General features: G+C 34.4%; 2 protein-coding genes across 2 annotated transcripts; one reads left to right on the forward strand and one right to left on the reverse strand.

The window, feature by feature from the left end:
* The first annotated feature begins 1914 nt into the window (after nt 1-1914).
* On the forward strand, nt 1915-17832 carry LOC126670320 (protein NO VEIN). The gene is made up of 13 exons (XM_050364023.2): nt 1915-2751; nt 3719-4056; nt 4441-5134; nt 6039-6146; nt 6752-6917; nt 7304-9000; nt 10242-10454; nt 10971-13187; nt 14454-14566; nt 14796-15198; nt 15277-15594; nt 15853-16113; nt 16313-17832. Exons 1-13 carry the CDS (start codon nt 1972-1974, stop codon nt 17393-17395), a joined length of 8391 nt encoding a protein of 2796 aa, XP_050219980.1. The 5' UTR covers nt 1915-1971; the 3' UTR covers nt 17396-17832.
* Nucleotides 17833-19245: 1413 nt separating this feature from the next.
* On the reverse strand, nt 19246-22678 carry LOC126669647 (alkaline ceramidase). Its single transcript, XM_050363170.2, has 3 exons — nt 22472-22678; nt 21139-21462; nt 19246-20072 (listed from the first exon to the last, which is right to left on the reverse strand). The coding sequence occupies exons 2-3, from the start codon at nt 21387-21389 to the stop codon at nt 19559-19561; spliced, it is 765 nt and encodes a 254-aa protein (XP_050219127.1). The 5' UTR covers nt 21390-21462; nt 22472-22678; the 3' UTR covers nt 19246-19558.
* Nucleotides 22679-23640: the final 962 nt, after the last annotated feature.

Consider the following 23640-nt stretch of genomic DNA (forward strand, 5'->3'; position numbering starts at 1 on the left):
GAAATAGTATTTTTTTCTCACTTGATTCACTTTTATCAATCTATTTTTCGAAAAGTTAAGGGGTTGACTTCCCTTCTGGCTAGAAAAATGACTTCCCTAGCAAAATCTAGGTAAGTTTATCTTCCCTAATTAAATTATTAAAATACTATTATATCTCTACATTTAATTAGCCAATTTAGTTATTGAGAGTAATATTGTCTTTAAATTTTAATTAATTAAAAATAAAATGTAACTTTCCGGAAAGCTATTAAGTGAACCAAATAATGCAAATATTAACTTCCTCGGTAATTAACTTCCCGATAAGTATACTTTCCGGAAATTGTATATTTTTGAACCAAGTGAAGCCTAAGTCAATCATATTATAACAAGTCATTAAAATGAAGGTATTCTTATAATTTTATTTGTTATTTGCATATACTTTAAATAAAAATATTACAAGAATACATTCATTTTAATGAGATGTTATGATATGATTGGTTTAGTCTACTGATTCTATCTAAGATTTCTCTTCATTGTTATTTCATTTCATAAATCAAATATGGCTATAAATTTATTTTTAAGAAAAGTATTGGATGATCTTTACCATGCCCGGTCTTAGGCATAGGCCACTAAGGCCTATATCTAGAGCCACATATTTTAAGAGGCCCTATATTTTTATAAGGTCCGTTGAAAGATAATTATAATTTTATTAAATATTTAGAATATATATTTATTAATTATTTTAATGATAGATGTTCTAATATTTATTTTGAAAACTAGTTAAACCCTTTAATAATTAAAAAATTAATTTTAAGGGGATCATATTTATATGAGGTCTTTAAAATATCTATAAATATATTTATATCGATTCTTTTGTAATTTTTTTATAATTGATTTAAATTCTTTAATACAAATACCAAAAGAATAAGATAATTTACATGTTTTAAATCATTTAAAATCAATCTTTATGTATTTATCTTTCAAATAAAATAATTACGCTAAATATCCTTTTTTTGTTTTATTTTTGTAAAAATACATTTTTAAAAATCTAAAAATATATCTTTATTAAAAAATTATATGAAAATTGAGCATAATTTTGTGGAAAAAAAAAACGAGCTTATTTTTTAAAAATAATTTGACGAAAATTGATATTCTTCTAAGGACTCTTAGAAAAATCGCCTAGGGCCACATATTTTTTAAGGCCGCCCTGATCTTTACTCACACTAATATTTCTTAGTATATAAAAAAGGGTTGAGGTTGCACGTTAAATGAGAGACAAACTCCTTCATCTTAGTGTTAATATTCATTTGGAGAAAGAAATATACAAAAAATGATAGCAATTATATTTGCGGGTTTTTTCGGGCTCGAGGACTTTGGACTCCAAACCCGGTTCTAGAATGCGAGCTTGGGCGGATACTAAACGAATGAATATGTCTATCCTTCGGTAGCCAATAGGCTGTATTAAAAAAATTAAAATAGTATTAATAATATAATTAACTCCTGCTAATCCCACTAATTATATCTCAGTTAATAAAATAAATAAATCATACATTTAATTTATTGAATCAAAAAGAAAATTTTAATAAAGGAGAATATAGATCCTATATTAATTATATTTTTAAAAATTTAACTATTATGAAAAATAGTTTAATAAGAAAAAATTTAGTATAATGATGATGTGGCAATGCATATTTGTCTTATTTTGGACTTTTTTTAGAGGAGTCTTATTTTGGATCTAAATCATAATCGGTGAATTATTGCCAAGTATTTGATAAAAAAAAAAGAATTATTGCCAAGTAAAAGATCATAATTGGAGAAAATCACAAGCTGACATGGATAATTATAAGCCGTCTGGTTAACAAAAAGAAACCACCAGTTCCACGTCAAAACCCTTAACCCTCCATATCACCATATAAATACTCCAAATTTCTCTGTTTTCAAATTCTTTTCCTCTACAGTTTTCTTCTCCTTTTACGTCACTCAAAACAAAATATGCAAGGCCACCGTCCGCCCTCCCGTCCAGGAGGTGGCGGCTCCGGTGGTGGAGGTTCCGGTAGTGGTAGCGGAGGCTATTACCGTCCACCGCCACCATCACAACCTCCTTTAAACTCAGATACCAATTTTTTCCTCCAGAACCAAAATTTTTACTTGCAGAACTTAGCCAACACTCTCCACCAAAACTTTCTTCACCAACAAAACTTCAACGGTTACTTCCCTTTCCTTAACCAAAACTCTAATTTTCCAATTCAAAACCCTAATTATCCTATACCGCAGCAACAGCTATTTTTACCTCAGCAATTACAACAGCAACAAAATTATAATAATTTCCAATTTCAGAACCCTAATTTACCTCAGCAGAATTTAATCCCGCAACAAACCGCACAAAATTCGTGTCCTGAAACATCAAAAACAGCTGAAGATAAAATCGAACAGCAACAAGAATTATCCGGCAATGTGCAGAACGATTCAGCTCAGCAGCAGCAGCAGCAGCAGAAGCAGGACCAGAAATCAGTTCAGCGACAAGAGCTTCAACAAATGCTATTTCACAATCCGAAAAAGAAAATCCCGAAACATAAGCAACAAGAAGTTGATAGAGTTAACGTAGTAGTGGCGAAGGTGTGGAAGGATCTTCTTGCAGCTAAAGAGAGTGTTTCTGCATGGAAAGTGTCGCAGGCTGCACTTGTTGAACTTCAAGTTGAGTCATGGGATGCTTTGGGGTTCCCAATGCAGAGCGTGCCTTCGTTGCACGGGCTTATTCTCACCGAAGGGAAGGTATGTGCAAGCTGAATTGCCAATATTCATAAATTATAAACATAAATGCAATTGGTATGTGAAAATACTTCACCTCTTTAAACATAGAAGTTACATGATTTAGTAATTTGTTTTAGTTAATGCTTCTTTTTATGTTTCGTTATGGCTTTTAGTTTGATTTGGTGATTGCTTATTATTTTAATTAATATATGAAAGATGTGATGAAATAACCAAACCGAGAGCCTCTCAAATGGTAAAGATGAAAAGTCTGTCCTCAATGAGATAACAGAAGAATGAATCATTTTCATAATATTGTAACTTAGTACGGATATTTTTTTTCTCTGACTATGGATGCCATTCTTAATATAGTTGTTGAGAATGCGTACAGGAAAAAAAAGGATTCGTTTAAATTGATAATACTATGAAAGAGCTGTCAAAATATTTACAAAAAGAGAGATGTAAGATAATTCTATAATGTCACAAACAGTTGTAACATTCTGCAAAAGGATCATTCTTCATGTTGCTCTAAATTCAAATGATTGATGTTCATAGAATTCCAGTTGCATTGCTGACAATTCCATTGGAAATGAGAAGAAAATAAAAAAAATGAGGGACATTGAATGGTAGACCAATAGAAGAAGAATATCACTCGGCCAATATGTTTGTTGTGAAATGGCTGCGTAATACATCATGTAACTCTCAGTTGACACAGATGGTGAACTGGCTTAGCTGCTCAAAATTTTGCAATTTAGTCATTTTGGTTATTTTTACTCACTTCAAAGGGCTGATGTGTCTTTCTTTAACCGGTTTACTGGTTTATTTGTATGTCTTGTATGACGTATTAAATTAGGATTTTTGTTTTGGTGGCACTGTGTAGTATGTTATTTTCTGCTCTTCAGTAGTTGTACCAATTAACCGATTTTTTTTAGACTTTCTCAATTTTTAAGACACTTTCCAATGTTTCATTTTTTTTCTTTTGATTATTTAGATCAATTCATTTATTCATTGCTTTGCTGCTGTTCGGAGAATTGCATCATTGTATGATTTGGAGGCTGCAATTTGTGAGAATGAAGGTATTGAGCGGTTTGAAGAACTAGAATTGGGCCCTCTGTTGAGGCATCCACTGGTCTTGCATTATTTTTCAGTAAATTGTGATACAACTGAGGTGCCGAAGATAACTACTGAAGACGTGATTCTGAGCCTTCATGAGTATATGGATACTTCCAAGGAAAAAGAAGTAATTGTTGATGAATTTCTGGATTTCATTGCGAAGAAGCGATCTGTGAATGGGAAAGGAAATCTTGGTGTGCGTATTCAAAGTTTAGGGTATGTATCTTTAGATTATGTTTACTTCCCCCTTTCCTGCTCCTAAACATGCATTTATTGCTTGCTTTATTTATCATTGGTGTTATATTTCAACGATGTCTTAATTGAACAACATTAGAAACCAATATTTTTTTTTGCATCTCATAGAGGACATGATTGGATATGGTCAAAGTGTTTTGAAGCCCAGATTTATGTTTCATTGTTTTATTATTTTTAATTTTCTTATTACCGAATGATCACTGTTCTTTTTTATAGCATCTTTTTCCAGCCTATGGACAGTTGAGCATTTTGTTTATGCATGTGTGTAATGTATCTTTTATTCCCGAGAAGCTTAGATAGAACTAAATTGATTTTTTTGTACTTTATTACTCTCTGTGGCCACAGGATGCATATCAAGTTCATCCTGGAAGCGAAAAGATCAAAAAATACAAATTTGAAGAAATGTTTATCAGCAATTAGCGCACCGTCAAGCATAAGTCATCGTAAAACTCCTAATTTACAAAAAAAGGACATAGATGTACGTTTTAGTGACATCTCTAGACGTATTGAGTCTTTTGGCTATGCGCACATGGGTTTCCAAGGAAAGCACATTAGATTTGACTCATCAAGCTCAGAAGATGAAGAAAGTAATGATAGTATGGAAGAAGATAAAATGATCAAGAATGGTGACAGGAACCATTTTTCCTTACAAAATGTCAATAATACTGATAAGGTGAGTACCTGTCCTTACCCATCTGCAACTGAAGAAATGTCACGGCTGGGTTTGAAAGGTGAAACAAGCAGCCAATCTACTCTCAGGAAGCATAAGAGTCACTTAAAGCGCATAAATGATGAGAATACACAAAGCTCGTTGGAAAGAAAGAAAAGAAGATTTGAAGAGCTAAGTAGCAAGGTCTTTGCACCTTCCACATTGCTTAAAGGAGATAATGCTAAGCACAATATTCATCCACTTGAAAATGGCGATAAGAATGAGGTGGTCAGCACCATAAGTGAAAGGAGCTTTTCATTATCTATGGAGTCCTTGGTAACATTTATCACAACTTGGAAGGACGCATGCAAGGAGCATTCTGTGAATGAGGTAAGTTGATATTTGTCAATAGAACTATAAAAGCATTGCCTATATTGCTTGTATCGATACCAGGATGTTTATTTAGCATTTGTTTGCTTGCTTGCTTAAAGATTAGGAAAAAGTGAAAAGAAATTAGCTGACCATTCTAGTTGCAATATTTGATTAAAGTATTTCTTTGTATATCTAGATTTAAGCAAGTGGTTTTCTTCATGTTGTCTGGTTGGGGTTTTGGTTAGCTTATAAGTTTTCTTAGATATAAAATAGTTTAATATATGACCATTTTCCATGATGACCATTCTTTACTTTATTTTTTCCCAAACAAGGAAGGATTCATAATAACCATTATCTTACTTTTTTTTATTTTAAAAATCCTTATCTTAATTGCTCTCTCTTTTCCTAGATAATCCGTGAGAATTTACTCTAAAAATTCTTGACATATGATGATTAAGACTGGATTAAGCATATCTGAACCTAGAACTCATTTTCCATTTCGTTTTTAGTTTTAATAAAATTCAACATAAGGTTTTCAATTTATACATATTGTCCCTGTTTGAACAAGAGTCTTTTCTCTTCATTAATATCAATGGCTGTTGGTCGGTGGTGTTACAATTTCTTTTTTCCCTCTTGGTCTGTAATAGACGTGTCACCATTAATGTTGTGCCATTCATAGTTCTCTTCATTAATATCAATGGCTGTTTTTTATGCAATAAAATGTGCGGGACACACTAATAGTGTTGGTCGGTGGTGTTACAATTTCTTTTTTCCCTCTTGGTCTGTAATAGACGTGTCACCATTAATGTTGTGCCATTCATAGTTGGTGAATTTGTGGATAACATGCAGGAATCTGTCTTTTATTTTTTATTTTTGGGAAATGAATGAAATGTTATTCTATGTCCATTTTCTGTGATTACAGGTTCTTCAAAAAATGGTTGATTTTTATAAACCACTGGATGTTCGAGGTGGCCGAAGAATTAAATCGCATTTGTATTCATTCCCAAGTATTGGATTACTCAATGTTGCTGTAAGTAAATTTTATTTATCATTGTCATGGAAGAGATTATTTTTTTGTACTTGAGAAGATTGTTGCACAATATGTACTTCCACTATGCACTTCTTTTGTAGGGGATAAGAAAATGAAGGGAAACATTGTGGACGGAAGAATTAGTTGAAAAAAGATGCAGTGGTTCTAGATTAACTGGATAGAATGGAGGCAATTGATCCATATGGCATGCTCTAACTAGTTTAAGATTGAGGTTTAGTTAAGTTCGATATAGTATTTGACTTTACGACTGGATATTAAGGATTGGCTTGTGCTGACATTAGATAGACTTTTTGATCCAAGTTCTTTGAGTAAATTGTTAATACTATTAGAATTGTTGATCAGTTTCTATGTTCTTTGGGTCATTTATTGTCGAAACACATTTTATGCAAGGTCAATGGCACAGAAAAGTACTTTTATTTTATTTAGAGGTCTTAAATTTGAGGCAATGGTGATATATGCGGGAAAGAGATGGGACACTCTATTATGTTTTCTGGGGTTGACCTGTCCAATTCTTATTTCCTGTATTCGTCTATTAGAGATATTGGTATCAGTTATCAGCCAGATTTTCTTTATCAATTTTGCAGGTGGAAGCTATGAAATCTGGAATGTTAGATAGCATGTATGACGCTTTGCAATCTGTAACCCAACTTGAATCACTTGATACCTTTTCTTCATATGAAAGCATTGATGTTGAACCAGCTGAAAAGCATGGACCGGCTGTCAATCACCACAAACTAATGCAAACACAGAGTGAGGCTTTATTGCTTGGTTGTACTGCTATAGTTTCATCATTTGTTTTCATCTTTTTCTTTGGTGCCACATTGTCACATTAATTTCTTCCACAAATATAATTAATAAAGCAATGGCTTTTGTGCAAAACAATTAATAAACACTCAGGTCAAACTCGGGAATAAAAAATAATCATAACATTGCTGGTAGATGGACTTCTGAAAAAGTTCAGTTGAGCGTGGTGTGGTGTGGCTCATGGACACTCTTTTGGGCAGCTGTTCTTGGGTCTTAAGATAACTCTTAATGAATTTTTTGCATATCAAATGAAGAAAGTTTTTATTGTAAGTATTGTTTGCATAAATTTTCTTGAAACAACCCACCCACTTACTGATCATTGGGCCTCACAGGTGTTACAGTTCAAGAAATTCTTGAGAAAATTACCAGGTATTATGAGCTTGATCACAAACTGCTAACGGAAGGCAACTTTATCTCTTTGAAGAAGCTTTGCAGCTGTGAGCTTTGGCTGGTTGAGCAATTTGGGATTAAGGAATTCAAGTTCCTTGGCCATGGGGAATTTCTTAATTTTATATGGAAACATGCTTCCCTATTACCTACTGAGTTACAGGAGCTATTTGCAGGTAATGTGTATAAAAAGCCGCCTCTGGAGGTTTCTATGCTCCAGCATCAGTTGATGTTTTTATTATCACAAGCTTCAAACAATTTATGGGATGGTGAAACTATCTCCAAGCAGATGATTTCTGCATTGCTTATCAATCAATTTCCTTTAATTGGTTTTAAAGTTGTCGAAAATACCTCAATGGATGAGTTTCTAAAAGCTATCGACGAATACAAGAATGATGTAGTTTCAAAAAGTGTCCAGTTCTCTGCTACATTGTTAGGAGAACATTACACTGGAGACACATTAAGAGAAGACCATACAGTTGAAACTGCTGCAGTAAGAGTAGACCGTGACAATAAAATGACAGTCTATGAATCCATTACCTCTCAGAAAGCAGTTGAAGTTTTGCTTAGGGCACCAATGTTGTCCGATTTGAAGTCATGGTCACATTGGGACCTTATATATGCTCCTTCTCTTGGTCCTCTTGTAGGATGGTTGTCGAGTGAAGTGAATACCAAAGAATTATCGTGTTTGGTCACAAAGGATGGCAAGGTGATTCGAATTAATCAGTCTGCTAATCCAGATTCATTCTTGGAAGCAGCTCTGCAGAGATCATCTTACCAAACAGCAGTAGAACTGTTATCTGTGCTATCATTGGCTGGGGGAGAAAAGCATGTTCCCTTATCGCTTCTAAAATGTTATGCTGGCCGTGCTTTTGATGTCAGTTTCAAGAATCATTTTGAAAATGTTGATTTTCAGGAGAATAAGAATTATTTGTCGCGTGGGGAAGTAGTTGACAAGGTTGCTAATAATTTAAGCGATCAATTGGACAAGAGTTTGATCCAATTGAATCAAGCAGTGTCTGCTGCTTCAAGATTTATACTTAATACTCTAGGTTCTTTTCCTTCTGAATTTTGTGGCTTTGCAGCTGATGTGCTGCTTTCTGGGATGCTCTCTGTCAATAAAGATGCCCGTTCAGCAATTTTGTGCGAATGCAACATAAAAGAACGAATCATGCTTCATGAAATAGGATTATCTATCGGTATAGTGGAGTGGATTGATGATTACCACAAATTTTGCTCCACATCTGAGCCAGAATTGGAAGATTCTAGAACTGTGCTAAGCACAGCCTCTGGGCAGAATGCACCAGATATGTATTCTTGTGGCTATGTGGAAACAACTTTACTTATTGAAGAAGATGAGCATAACGAAGAAAGTACTGAAACTAGCCCCAGAATTCAAGATGTTACAGTTTTTAGCGATGCAACAACCATTGGTTGTGCAGAAAAATCTTCTATGTGTAACAAACAGAAGGATGCAGCTCTGGTAATTGAGTCTATCAGGAGAGATGAATTTGGTTTAGATCCAAACATTTCAAGCACAGAGAGTACCATTTTGAGAAAGCAGCATGCTCGATTGGGGAGAGCACTTCATTGTCTTTCTCAGGAATTATACTCTGAGGATTCTCATTTTCTTCTTGAGCTGGTAAGTAAGCTATATTCTTTTTCCATTTTGCTTCCATACAGAATTCTGCACAGGGGTTCATTATTTAATTGATGGTTATGGATAAATTTGCTATTTGCATACCAGTTATTCTCCTTCATCATTTTTTTACATGTTTCTTGGAAATTGTTCTCGTTATTCCTTAAATACCCTACTCTTTTAGCTGTAGAATTTCTTCATCGTGCTGAAAAATGCTGCTTTCAGATGCTCAAAATTTTGCTTACGGATTCCAGTCTATAAACTTGTCCACTTAAATGTGAAACATTTTTGAGATTCATTAGGTTCTCTAAACGATTTTCTGATATCAAATGATGATGGAGGTGGACTACAAGGCTTTGCAAGTACTTCTGAATGCAAGCTGTTTTATGAGTTTCAGGAACAAACAGTTAAATATATAATATTAATTAAAAGAACAAACAGTCAAATGAAGAGTAATAAAGTAAAAGGAACAGAACGCAAAGCCTATGATGATTTTGGATAATACACACTGAAGTAATTTGAATTAGATTATAAACCAGGGCAGCAGAACACCTTTTTTTTAATCATTTTTGGGGAGGGGGGCATTTTGGCGCTTGTGGGAGGATTTGATCCCCTGGTACCATTTGAGCTATAGCTCATTGGTATGCAGCAGTTGTGATTCATAGACCAGGAAGATGACTTGACTAAGAAGGGAAAAAGACTACATAAGGAGCAACCAGAAAGATGTGCATTGGAATTTCGTACTCGGGCTAGTTGTAAGAATCAAGACTTGAAATGTTGAGGAAATTCGAACTCTGCATTGTTGTGTGCTAAAATAGATTTGCTCAAAGCATTTTGTTACTTGAATAAAAATCAACACATTAATTACATTGAAGACACATCATAATGATATTTGAATTGCACATAAAGTTCTAGCACAAAATATGTGGTCCAATAAGAAAAATTGTCTTCCCGTATTAAATTTTTAGGTGTCATATGAACTAAAAAGAAGAACAAGTATGTAGTATTATGAACCTGGAAATCTACTCATAGCTGTTATTGGGAAACAAAACAGTTGATTTGTGTTTTTGTTTTTTCTCTAGGGCATTACTTGTTTTTGTGATGCATTGGTATTGTATCCTTGATGATGATTTAGAGGTCCTAGCTTCCTGAAGATTTAACCCCACATGTTTAGATTGGAAGAGTTGAATTGAGTTATTGTCATTGTATATGCTGTGTTCTGACCTTGCAAAATGTGGTTTCAGGTTCAGAATGCTGATGATAATATTTATCCAGAAAGCGTGGAACCAACCCTCACATTTATTCTTCAAGAATCAGGTATTGTCGTTTTAAATAATGAGGAAGGCTTCTCAGCTCAAAACATCAGAGCTCTTTGTGATGTTGGAAATTCAACGAAGAAAGGATCTGGGGCAGGTTACATAGGGCAGAAAGGGATTGGGTTCAAATCAGTTTTTCGGGTATGTTCTCTTTTCTCTCACCGAAACTGCCTACCTAGTCTTGTATTAGAATCAACATGTCGGTCAAATTTGGTTATTCATTTATAATGGAATGTGTGATTTAGCCTACTTTGATTTGTCTCCACGTATGCATTTAAGTTCTGCGGAGCGGAGTGTTGTTGGTTCAAGGCTATGTTTCCACCAATATATTTATGCACCAGTATGTTATTAATGGTCAATAACTCGAAATTTACCTGTTCTGTCTCAAATTCGATAGCCCATTTGGTTATGTTATTCGCCATTATGTGATTAAACTATAAATTTAAGGATTTCCTATTGTGTTTGTGTTGGATATATGGTATCTTAAAAAAATTCATCATATACAACTACAGAACAGAATCATCTTTTTTATAAACTTGAATTTTTGTTTTGAGTCATATGTCGAGAAAGTTGATATTTATGAACATGGTGTATTTTATGAGTATGGTAAAATTATTTAAAAATTCTTCATAAATGATGTTTTGGTCCTGTATGCAGGTAACGGATGCTCCGCAGATACATTCCAATGGTTTTCATATCAAGTTTGATATCAGTGAGGGTCAGATTGGTTTTGTTTTGCCCACAGCTGTTCCTGCTTGCAATGTTGACTTATTTAGCAGGCTAGTATCTGGAGAGGCTGGTCAAAAGTCCACTAGGCATTGGAACACCTGTATGCTCCTTCCTTTCCGGTCAAAATTATCAGAAGAAACTGCTATGAAAATGTTTTCAGATCTTCATGCTTCTTTACTGCTCTTTCTCCATCGCCTTCAATGTATTATGTTTCGAAACATGCTCAAAGATACACTCTTTGTGATGAGAAAAGAAATTTTGGAAAATGGTATTGTGAGAGTTTATTGTGGAAAAGATAAAATGACTTGGCTTGTTTCATCTCAGAAGTTGCAGGCTCATGTTAGTCGCCCTAAAGTTCAGTCAACCGAAATAGCCTTGGCGTTTACACTGGAGGAGTCGGATAGTGGGGTTTACTATCCACGTTTGGATCAACAGCCTGTTTTTGCTTTTCTTCCTCTAAGAACATACGGTTTAAAGTTTATTCTCCAAGGTGACTTTGTTCTTCCTTCATCTAGAGAGGAAGTAGATAAGAATGATCCTTGGAACGAGTGGTTGTTGACACAGTTTCCTGGTTTATTTATCAGTGCAGAGAGATCATTTTGTGCTCTATCTTGTTTTAGGGATAATCCAGGAAAAGCTGTGGCAGCTTATATGAGCTTTGTTCCACTTGTTGGGGAGGTGCATGGTTTTTTCTCAGGGCTCCCTAAAGCAATTGCTCTAGCATTAAGAAGGACAAGCTGCCTGCTTCTGGAAGGGGACAATTGTAATATGGTTCCACCATGCAATGTTCTGAGAGGTTGGAATGAACAAGCCCGTTTTCTTCTACCTGATGACTTGCTTCAAGAGCACCTTGCTCTTGGATTTTTAGATAAGAATATAGTCCTGTCTGATTCACTGGCAAGGGCACTTGGTATTGCGGAATATGGGCCTGAAATTCTAGTGAAGTTTATCACCTGTTTATCTCGCACAAAAAATGGCCTAAAGTCAATGGGTCTTGGTTGGTTATCTTCTTTACTCAACACTCTTTATGGTATGCTTTGTAATTCTTCTGGACCATCTGATATTATAGATAACCTTCGGAAGATTCCATTTGTACCCCTCTCAGATGGTACATTCAGCGCGCTGGATGGGGGTACAATTTGGTTATATTCTGATACTTTAAGTCTTGTATTTGATGGTGCACGGGAGCTTGAGGCTTTTCCTCAATTATATGCTAGGCTTAGGACTGTAGATTCTGCCCTCTTTTCTGTGTCAGCTGTGGATAGGACTTTGGCGGACAATATGGCTAAAATGCTTCTAAAAATTGGTGTTCAGCAGCTTTCTGCGCATGAAATTGTGAAGGTTCATGTTTTACCAGCTTTATGTAATGCTGAAATCAATGATAGGAATGAGACTTTAATGATAGATTATCTCTGTTTTGTAATGATCCACTTACAATCTAGCTGCCCTCACTGCTGTGTTGAACGGAAGGACATTATATCTGAGTTACAACACAAAGCTTATATACTGACAAATTTTGGATATAAAAGGCCTTCTGAAACGCCTCTTCATTTCAGTAAAAAATTTGGAAATCCTATCGATGTTAATAAACTGATTAATGTTGCGGATATGCAATGGCATGAAGTTGATATCGCTTATTTGAAGCATCCGATAAATGATTCACTTTCCAATGAGCTGATGAAGTGGAGAGTCTTTTTCCAGGAAATTGGTGTTACAGACTTTGTTCAAGTTATTCAAATGGAGAAAAATATTTCTGATATACTTCATACTGTTTTGAAGGATGTAAAATGGGATGCTAAGCTGCTTTTGCCTGGATCAGTATCCAAAGATTGGGAATCCTGTGAGTTAGCACAATTATTGTCAATCTTGTCAGGGACTGGTAATAAGGAGTGCTGTAAATATCTCTTGGAGATTCTCGATACAGTATGGGATGATAGCTTTAGCGATAAAACCTCTGGCTACTGCAATTCAGAATTTAGTGCTGACAGCATAACCTTCAAGTCCTCCTTTTTAGGCAGCATCCATGATGTTCCATGGGTAGTATCAACTATGGATAATAAACTCCACTACCCTAAAGATTTATTCTATGATTGCGATGCAGTACGCTCTGTCCTGGGTAGTTGTGCTCCATATGCTCTTCCAAAGGTTAGTATTTAATCCTTCTCAATCAAGTAAATTATTTCATGGTTTCATTTATTGAATCCCACTCAAAGTACAATGCTGCCTAGTACATTCTGTGTGCCGATTAGAACCTAATCTATTTTCTGTAGAAAAAGTAAAAATGCTGACAGGTGGAGCCAGGTAATGATATATCAAAAAGCTTTATGTTCTCTAATCAATTTATAAGCTGTCATAGATTGGAGATGAAAATAAATTGCCAATGAAATTTCGTCTGTGTTCATTTTGTATTTTGCTAGGATTGGAAAATAACATTTATTTATTTCTTGTCCCTAAACCTACCCCCTTTTCATTCTAAGATGGGGGTTGCTCCTCATGTCACCTTAAGGTCATAGGTTATAGGCTTGAAGAAATTTACTTTGCAAAAATGCAAAGGGAAGACTGCACAGTCCACACTATGCACCCACCCTCCTGTACCCCCTACAAAGTTAGGGAGCACTTAGTGTATGGGTTGAGCCTTATTGGATGGGGTGTTAGAATTGTTCTCATATATGAAGTCCTGTGTATGTGAGTGTGCATGATAGATAGAGATAGACATTATAGTCGGTCTGTTATTGATGTAGGGAAGCTTGGAGTAAACAATCCTACGAAGCTAGTGGTCTGTGATAGATTAATGTCTATGATTAGTGATAGAATTCAGATTTTAATAGATAGAAAATAAATAAGAGTTCTCAGAATCACATCTAGAAGGTTTTAAGCAATCACTTAGATTGATGATATCTATGATTAGTGATAGAATTTCAGATTTGAATAGACAGAAAACAAAGAAAAGGTAATAGGTCTTCTAAGAATTACGCCTAGAAGGATTTAAACAATCACACCTTAAGGGGTGTATGGCAATCGCACCTATTAGGGTTTGAGTGAATTTAGTCAATATATGAGTAGCAGAATGCCGAAATATTATTAATATTTCCCAAAATAAATGAATATAAGACTGAGTAGTTATTAACTTGAAAAAACACTACTAGTAGAATTAGGAATCCTAAAATAGGAAAAATTTAGCTAATACTAGAAAAATTTAAACCATAATCTTTGGGTGTTCGAATTATAAAAACTAGCCCAAAATTCCAAATGTTCTAATTCTTTCAATTTTCTTTTCTCTTGCCTTCTTTTATATCTGCTTCAGTAATATGAATTTAGCGTAAATGATATGAATTACTGATGGAAATAGCGTATGATACATGTGCACTGGCTTCTCGACATAACTTCTTGTGCTTTGTTCTCTCAAAACAGGTGAGAAGCTCAAAATTGTTGAGTGATATTGGCTTTAAGACTAAAGTTACACTAGATGATGCTCTGGAAATTTTAAGAGTATGGACGGAATCAGAAACTCCTTTTAAAGCCAGGTATTACTTTAATTTTTGTATGTGTATTATGGCTTTGAGGAAATTATGCTCTGTGCTTTCCTTTTAATACTTCGGTAACTTGAATTGCTTCTACTTGAGTTAAACAGGGATAGTTAAATAATTGTTATGCTATTCTGCTATATTTTGATGATCACTTGTTTTTTTTTTCATGTTACATTATTTAGCGCTCTGTTGTATATATATTTCTTATGATAATCTACTTGTGCAGCATAGGACAAATGTCCAAATTTTACACATTTATATGGGATGAAATTGCTGCGTCAAAGAATCAAATCTCAGAGGCACTCCATTTGGCACCATTTATTTTTATTCCATATGAATCTGGTTCAAGGCATGATGTTCTGGTTTCTGGTGTATTCTTAACTTCTAAAGAAGTTTATTGGCATGATCCAACCGGCTCCACCGACCACATGAAGGAGATTCATCCTGGGAACAGCTTGACAGAACTGCTTCAGCGTCCCTTAAGCAAGACGTTATGCAATATTTATACAGGACTTCACGACTTTTTCGTGAAAGAGTGTGGAGTACACGAGATCCCTTCCTGTCGCAGCTATCTTGATATACTAAAACAATTGTCAACTTTCGCATTACCTTCACAGGCTGCTGGCACGGTAAGTCACTGGCTTTTAAGTTGCATGACTTCAAAGTTATAAAGCTGGACTGCAGTCTGAGCATCTTTTTTTCCTTAGGTTTTCCAAGTCTTTTTGAAGTGGAGTGATGACCTGAAATCTGGATTACTAAGTTCTACAGATATCATATATATGAAAGAATGTCTTCTGAAATTGGAATGCACAGTGCTTCCCACTGTAGGTGACAAATGGGTTTCATTACACTCTTCATTTGGTCTGCTGTGCTGGTGTGATGATAAAAAATTGAAGAAGAGATTTAAAGATAAGGACAATATTGATTTCCTATACCTGGGCGATCTTAGTGATAAGGAGGAAGATATGCTTCGAGATAAAATGTCTGAGCTTTTGCAAGGCTTAGGGATTCCTGCTCTTTCAAAGGTGGGCCACTGTCCTGCCCTTGGACAATATTGTTACTAGTTTATCATTATGGTGATGTTTCCACTGTACAGTTCACATCTTTCTTTTTTTGAAAATTTCTGACCAGTAAAAATGAGTCTTTTGCTTTCAAATCTAAAAGCATGCTTAGTCTGTCAAAAAAGTACCGGTGACGAATTTCATTTAGGATATTCCATATCATTTATTTTCCTCACCCTTCACACGCTCTCTTCCTTATTTGATTCTTATTTTATCACGCAGATAGTAACTCGCGAAGCAATTTTCTATGGTCCAGTAGACTCCAGCTTCAAAGCCTTACTAGTTGATTGGGCTCTTCCTTATGCTCAACGCTATATTTATAGTGTATACCCTGAAACGTATTTTCAACTTAAGCAAGACTCTGGATTTAGTGATATAAAGCAGCTGAAGGTTACTGTTGTTGAGAAGTTATTTTACAGGAATGTGATAAAAAGTTGCAATATTACATCTAAAAAGCGGTATGAATGTAGCTGTCATCTGCAGGTGAGAAATAGAGCTTCTCATCTCTTCTTTCATTTTTCTTACTTTAAATTGTTTATGTTATATTTCCGTCATTTTTCTGCCTTCAGTTTCTGTCGCTTGATTTCAATTATAATCTACGTTTAAACTGCAATAGTATAATTCTTGATGGCATTGTATTATATCATTCTTGAGAATTCATTAAGTTGTTCTTGTTTTTCAGGGTAATACTCTGTATGTAAATTCAGAATCAGATTCACATGCATTGTTTTTGGAGCTTTCTCGTTTATTTTTCGATGGCTCTTCAAATTTACAATTGGCAAATTTTCTTCATATGATCAAAACCATGGCAGAATCTGGCTCTACTGAGGACCAAACCGAGTTCTTTATTGCCAACTCCCAGAAGGTGCCAAAGCTTCCTGATGATGAATCTACTTGGTCACTCCCTTCCTTTTCTTCGTTGACAGAGATTGATGATTCACTCGAAAAAGACGTTGCATCAGTGACAGCTAACGAGCACAAGAGCTCAAAGTCCAATGTGAAATTGGGAAGAACCTCTAATTGGCCACCTGCTGATTGGAAAACTGCACCGGGTTTTGACTACGCTCGTGCCCATGGATTTAACACCCAGCCTGCTGTATCACATCCTAAAGGTTCAGGTCACAGTATGGAGGATGATTCAGAGGACATTAGTGCACAAATAGAAACACTGCCAATTGAAATTGATGCCACTTGGACCATTGAAGAGAATTCTGTAGGACCAATGTTAGACTCGGATTATCCGGATGGAGATCTTTCTCAGGATTGCGATCAGTCTGTAAATGTCGATAATGCATCCAGGGGACGTGATCGGGGCTCTTCTAAATTTCTCAACAGAGAGAAGTTGATCACTGGGACACCTAATGCGGCACAACTTTCACGTACTGGAAGACTCGGAGAGCAAGTTGCTTTTAGATATTTGTCGGAAAAATTTGGCAAGAAACTTGTCAAATGGGTTAATGAAGACAACGAAACCGGGTTACCTTACGATATAGTTATTGGGGAGGATGAAAATAGTAGGCAGTACTATGAAGTTAAGGCCACAACTTCTTCAAGGAAGGATTGGTTCATTATATCAACAAGAGAGTGGCAATTTGCAGTTGACAATAGTGAAGCTTTTAGCATTGTGTATGTTGTTCTTTCAAGAAATAATGCAGCAACGGTCACAATATTTCCGAATCCAGTCAAACGGTGTAAGAAAGGCGAATTGCAATTAGTCGTCATGATGCCGAACCAAAAGAAGGAAAGTACTCTTGTCTCTGTATAAGTCAAAGTAACTGCAAACATGTTCAAGGTGTTCTTGCTTACCCAAACCGATTTCATACCTTGGGAAGGTAACTGAGTCGGCTTGTTGTATAGTATTTCTCCGGATTCAGAACACTTTCTAACGGAGAATTTCGATTCTTCTGCTTCTGATTCCTGAAGTGTACACAGTTTTGCTACTGACTATCGGTGAAGACGGTAATTCTATGTTCAGAGGAAGCAATAATCTGTGAGAGCACAGCCTTCTTAAAGAGCTGATTCAAGAATTTTTGCATAATACACAGGAAGATTAATTGTTTTTAAATCTCTAAATAGAGAAATAGAGAAGTGTATCTCAAAATCTCAACACTGTAAATAAAGTTTATATTGCCGAGAAATCTCTGACATTTAATACTACACCCTCTTTTACAATCTAATCGATTTAAGTTTTTTAGTTGATAATTTTTATTAAATTTTTCTTTCGTACTCTCTTCAATATTTAGTTATAGGAGTTTTTCGGGAGATATGATGTTATTGTAACATGAAAATATTAAAGTATAGCATATTTATTACATACTTTTAAATAATGTGAGTTTGTTTGATTAAATTGAAACAGAGGGACTAGTTGATTTACAAAGCTTGATGGCATCATAATGCCATTGGCGCAGGATAGTGTGCTAAAATAACAAAGCGTTGATAGCTATGATTATGTTACAAGATTGCCATCTCTGTTTCTTCCTAATTTCTTCATAAGGTCTCACAAGATTTGCTCAAAATCGCAATATTTTTTCTTAGAAAAATCCGGCAAGGATGGTTTGGTGGGAGATATATTATTTTTATATCTCTTAAAATTCTAAATTTTTAAACCAAAACCAGTTTCAAGCCATATTTTGTCCAACTTTTAACTAAAAGAAAAAAAAATTCCTCTCCCCTCTCTCTCAAATAGAAAACCCTAGCCATCAAGCGTTTCTCCTTTTGTTTTTCGCTTCAACTGCCGTCAATAATTTATTTTTGCCGTTGGCGGTAGCCATTTCTTTTTTATTACTTTAAAATAAAATAAATGACCGACTCCTTTTCATCTTTTTCATTTTGGTTGGTAAATCTATCGACGATGCGCGTCAATTTCAATATATATACAAATAAAAAATCAGAGATGGATTTCAAGATTGAAGATGAAATCGTTATAAATTATAATAAAAAATCAGAGATGGATTTCAAGATTGAAGATGAAATCGTTATAAATTATATTAGTTTTTTTTTATAACTATTTTACAGCGATTGTCTTTTTTTTTGAAAGTTTTGCTGTTCTTTCTATATGAAAGATTTGTTGTTCTTTTATGAATAGTTTGTGAGTATCCTGTTAGACAGAAAAGGATTTGATCTTATTATATTAGAGCAGTTATATAATTTTGATTTTATTTTCTAAGGCGATCTGCGAATTAAGATTTATATCTTGTTCCATGTCAGGTCATTAGAAACGGTTATACCCTTTCTGAATTCTTGCACATGTAACTGCTCTTTATTAGTAATGAAAGATAATTCGATTGTCAAAAAAAAATGTTACAAGATTGCCACTTTTTTAATGAATGGTACACAGATCATTCATACTTGTGTCCCTTAAATTTATTTCTAGATCAACTTTTTGGGATTATTATAATGAAGTTTTCAATAACCTCTCAATAGTATAATATCTTAGATTATTATTTAGGCATTATATATTACAAATTTACAAATCAAATAGAAACTGTAAATCAATTGTCTTATATCAACAAACCTGAATGCAATACCAAAAACTTGCACTAACAGTATCCAAATAACAAACAGAGAGATATTATCGAAAAGCACATAAACTTCATCCGATCACAAGCAAAAACGTTTAACAATGTTTCTAAAATAATCTTTAGAAGAAGTTGAGTGGTAACAACTAAATGAATTTACAAGTTCAGATTTGTAGAATCAAATACCTATCCAATAATTCAATATGGTACACTGACCATACATTTCCTTTCTAAGCAAAACCTCTAAACAATACAGCTCAAGTTAATCAAAATCCACTGGATGATCTCAATATTTAACTATCATTTACATCCACTTAATAGATGAGATGACAAAAAATTTAAAAATAAAAATAAAAAATCGTCTGCTATTGTTTCTTTGATCATCTGACAAAACCATATTGAAGTATCGATCACTGGGTCTTCGGTTTTTGAACCATAACATACGGGAAAAATCCCATGAAGTTAACAACTCTTGGATTCCACCCGAGCTGCTGAGCACGGCAAAACATCAGAAATGTGTTTGCAAAATATGAGTTGAAACCCATTAGGACATGCCACAAGGCGTGCCCTTGGGGGTTGAAGAACCAAAGAGAAATTTCACCACAGAGAAGGCGGTCACAGAGCCAACAAATACTCCCGAAAATCAAGGTAGCCACGTAGAATTTCGCAAGCCGCTTTGCAGATACATCATTTGTGTAAATGTAATATTTGTACATCCTGGGTATGCAGAGAAGACAGAGTATTGTATAGTGCACCTTAAATCCAATCCCGAAACGGAACAACGAATGTAGTACAGCAAATCCAGCTCCATACAAGAACAAGAAGGTGGGCATAGTACTCCGATAGTGCCAATCTGGCGAATATAAGATGTAAAAATACAAAAGCATTTCCCACACCATTGGAGTTTCATCACCTTGTTGTTGCCTGAAGTGTGGTCGAAAAAAGCATATGCCTTAAAACAACATAATGTAATCACCACCGATAACAAACAAATAGAGCCATGACAATTCACAATAATCAGTATGGCTTCCAATCAGCTATAATACATTTCCAAGGTAATCTATTTTCCGTAGGGACAAAGATGCAAAAACATATTTAACACTTTAGTTTCAAAGATCCTAAACAAGAAAGGGAAGTGCCACAAGAAGACGATTAATTCCTAAAAAAATTTGTCTAGATTCTTAGATCCTTTATTATCATCTCTAAATTCTACATAAAATAAAAATATGAAGGCACAATTAACCCCCATAAAAAAAAACTAATGCTAAATCCAGAAAACACATCATAAAATCAATTGAGTTGATACTATATTTGCTTTGGACTACAAATCGACCTAACTTAATACACAGCTTGAAAACAAGCAACTATGGTATAAAAAAAAAACATCAATCAGTAGTTGAAACTTATGACTACATCACTTAAGCTCAATTAAACAATAATTTCCACAAAAACAAAGAGAGAATAACAAAACAGTTAAACCTGCACTGGTTCGTACATCTGATTGGGAATTCTTTCTGATACTCTCTACTCAACTGAATTAACTAATATAAAACCTAAAGCATATATATGTCAATTTTTATAAACCATACTCATGTTTTTTTTTTTTTGCTAGTGCAGAGTTAAAAACAAAAATTAGAGATTGTCTTATCAAGGGTAATTTATAAAGGGGGCTAACTTGAGCATTCTATTTTTTCATAGCCTGGAAGCACTATGACATCATCATTCTGCAATAATATTATGTTGTCTATAACCATTTATCAGCCCCAGGTAGTTTAGTACTAATGAGTTACTGACCCCTAGCTCAATGGTAAAATTCCAAAACTCCCAAAAATTAAAAATTCTTTGCCACTGATAAAAGAACTGTTATAAGATAAACATCTCATTCCAAGTAGCTATCTATATAATTCTAAAGAATTGCTAGTTCTGACTATTAAGCAGTTAAAATAAAAAAAATCAAGAACCATCTGAAATGATACAGAAGGGCACTCACATGCGCTGTAACGTGGCATGGTATGACATACTCCCAATGGCGAGTATCATATTTGATAAGTGAAGTACACTAAACCTCTTCTCAAACCGTTGTCTCAGGGCATTTATAAGACCAATGAGTGCCAATAGAATGGTTGGAACATTAGAAACGGTATTGAAAAACTCTGCAATGTAAGAAGAGTAGACATAATTTTTCTCACACCATTCAGCAGTTGTTACAGGACCCCAAAAGCTCGATAATCCTTCTGCCATTCTTTACAAGAAGTGCCTATGCGTATTAGAATTAATTGCCGCACTTCTGCTATGAATTGCTTGAGTTCATAACCTTCAATACAATAACAGTAACACATTAAAATGATAAGCCTTGAGCACTTGAAAACAAATTGAATGAGCTGTTTTCATCATAAAAAATGCTATGGACACAAGAAAATGTGAGAGTAGATGTATTTTTAACTAATGCAGAAACAAATGGCACAAACTTCACATACACTAGATCACTGCTATTACTGCTTAAAAGTCTACCACCCATCTTTTAAACACAATTCATAGACCTCATATTTTATTTACTGCTGTTACTACTTAAAATCTATCACCACTCTTTAAAACATTATCCACAGACTTCAAGTTCTCTTTCTCCCAAAATATATACAGAGAAGTATGGGAAATGCTAAATAATCTGTCTTGCTATCAAGCAGGCACCACCTGGTGCAAAAATTCAATTTTAAAATAAATTGAAAAACCAAAAGGTCACAATTGAAGCCTTTTTTCCGCTACATTATTAGTCTGATTTCCATTATACTCAAATCAAAAGGAGATCAAAGGCTCATTTCTAATCCTCAATTTTTCCTTCTAAACAGCGATCACAGCACCGAAATTCCCATTAAAATGGATACACTAAATACCTACTCCTTTTTTTTTTAATAATGCAACACAAAACTGCTCATGAGAACTCTAACTAACACACCAAAATTAGCTTCTCAACAGACAAATATAACAATTTTTGCAATGTAAACTTCCAATTAAATGTGCTTCCCATATAATATACTCCCGATCTCTAGGTTCCCAAAATTTCCATCAAACAAAATATTCAAAGCTTGCTCCAAATTAAGCATTTGACCATACGACCAGAAAAACTATAATAAGCAAACAATTAAAATAAAATAACGAGTGAAACTACCAAATCTGCATAATAACGACGTCGTTTTATGTCAACATCCTAACTTTATCATCATTAACAAACAAAATCCCAAAAATAACAGCAACTGAAAAATCAAAAACTTTTTTGTTAATCCAAAATTCGCATAAACAAATTAAGATCATAAATAGTAACTCACCGTCAGATCTATTCGTTCACAGAAGTTTCAAAAAAAAAATCTACTCTTCCACTGAAATTCAAATTGAAATTGAAATTGAAAATAACTCTCTGATTTACGAATTCTGTTTCCTGCAAAGAAAACAAAATACCCAAAGGAAAATGGAGGATCGTGACTCGTGCGTGAGTCGTGGGGATGATTTTAGGGTATTTTTCTTTCTGCGTACAGAGCGCGTGGAGAAAAAGCTTTTTAGTACCTCTCACACGTGCGAACTCTATTGTAGCGTTGGATTAATTTATTCAACGGCTGTGATTTTGTTTAATGTGGCATTGATTAACGACATTCAAGGAATTTGCTTTTAGTACAGCCGCTTTGGCAACCGCGTGAGACAGAAAATTATTTATTTTTGTATAAAAAAGCAACGCGGTTAGTAAATTTATATATATCTTAATCAAATAAGTTCAATATAATTTTTTATAGGTCCATTAGATCGCAAATTTGTATTTTATTATCGGTCAATTAGATCCTTAAACTCTCTTAATTTAGATTAAAAGAACCCCAAAATTATATACTTCAAATATGAATTAACATCTAACCATGATGAGCTGAGTGTCGTAGGATTCGCTCACTTAAGCGAACTTCGGGACTCGTTAAAAATTTTTAAGTCAATATCAATCTAACAAATATCAGCAAGACCAAATTCTATGAGACTCGCCCATTTAAAACAGAATCCATATGTATTCACCCAGAGAAGTAATAATAAAATCTCACAAGATTCGACAAACGTAGATACTCCGAAAAGTCCTAATATTCAATACAAATCTTATTTGAAAATTTAGAATCCCAATTTAACTATACTACCGATGATCACGGAGATTCTAAAAGAGACTAATCTTCTAAAATAACGAGAAACACGTTTCTATTCATAATTATATTCCTATTCATAAACACAATTCTATTTAGAGGTTATTCCTATTTGGACTCATATCTATAATAGGAATTATTTTCCTATTTATGTTCTACTAGGTATTCTATCAACCACCATATAAAAAGTTTGAGGTATTACCAATACCACGCATTATTATAATTACTGTAAACTTTCTTAAACTAAATACTAATTTAAACATTTGAGTACTCATCAGACAACTACTGTCCAATCAGCAATTTAACCTATGTTTTGCAGATTAGTG

Source organism: Mercurialis annua, linkage group LG2, assembly GCF_937616625.2.
Source record: "Mercurialis annua linkage group LG2, ddMerAnnu1.2, whole genome shotgun sequence".
NCBI classification, from domain to species: Eukaryota; Viridiplantae; Streptophyta; class Magnoliopsida; order Malpighiales; family Euphorbiaceae; genus Mercurialis; species Mercurialis annua.

Coding starts and splice junctions, on each gene's coding strand:
- LOC126669647 (XM_050363170.2), bottom strand. CDS start 21,389: ATGGCAGAAGGATTATCGAGCTTTTGGGGTCCTGTAACAACTGCTGAA. Junction 20,073..21,138: donor CATGCCACGTTACAGCGCAT/GTGAGTGCCCTT, acceptor ACCACACTTCAG/GCAACAACAAGGTGATGAAA.
- LOC126670320 (XM_050364023.2), top strand. CDS start 1,972: ATGCAAGGCCACCGTCCGCCCTCCCGTCCAGGAGGTGGCGGCTCCGGT. Junction 5,135..6,038: donor AGGAGCATTCTGTGAATGAG/GTAAGTTGATAT, acceptor CTGTGATTACAG/GTTCTTCAAAAAATGGTTGA. Junction 14,567..14,795: donor GAAACTCCTTTTAAAGCCAG/GTATTACTTTAA, acceptor CTACTTGTGCAG/CATAGGACAAATGTCCAAAT.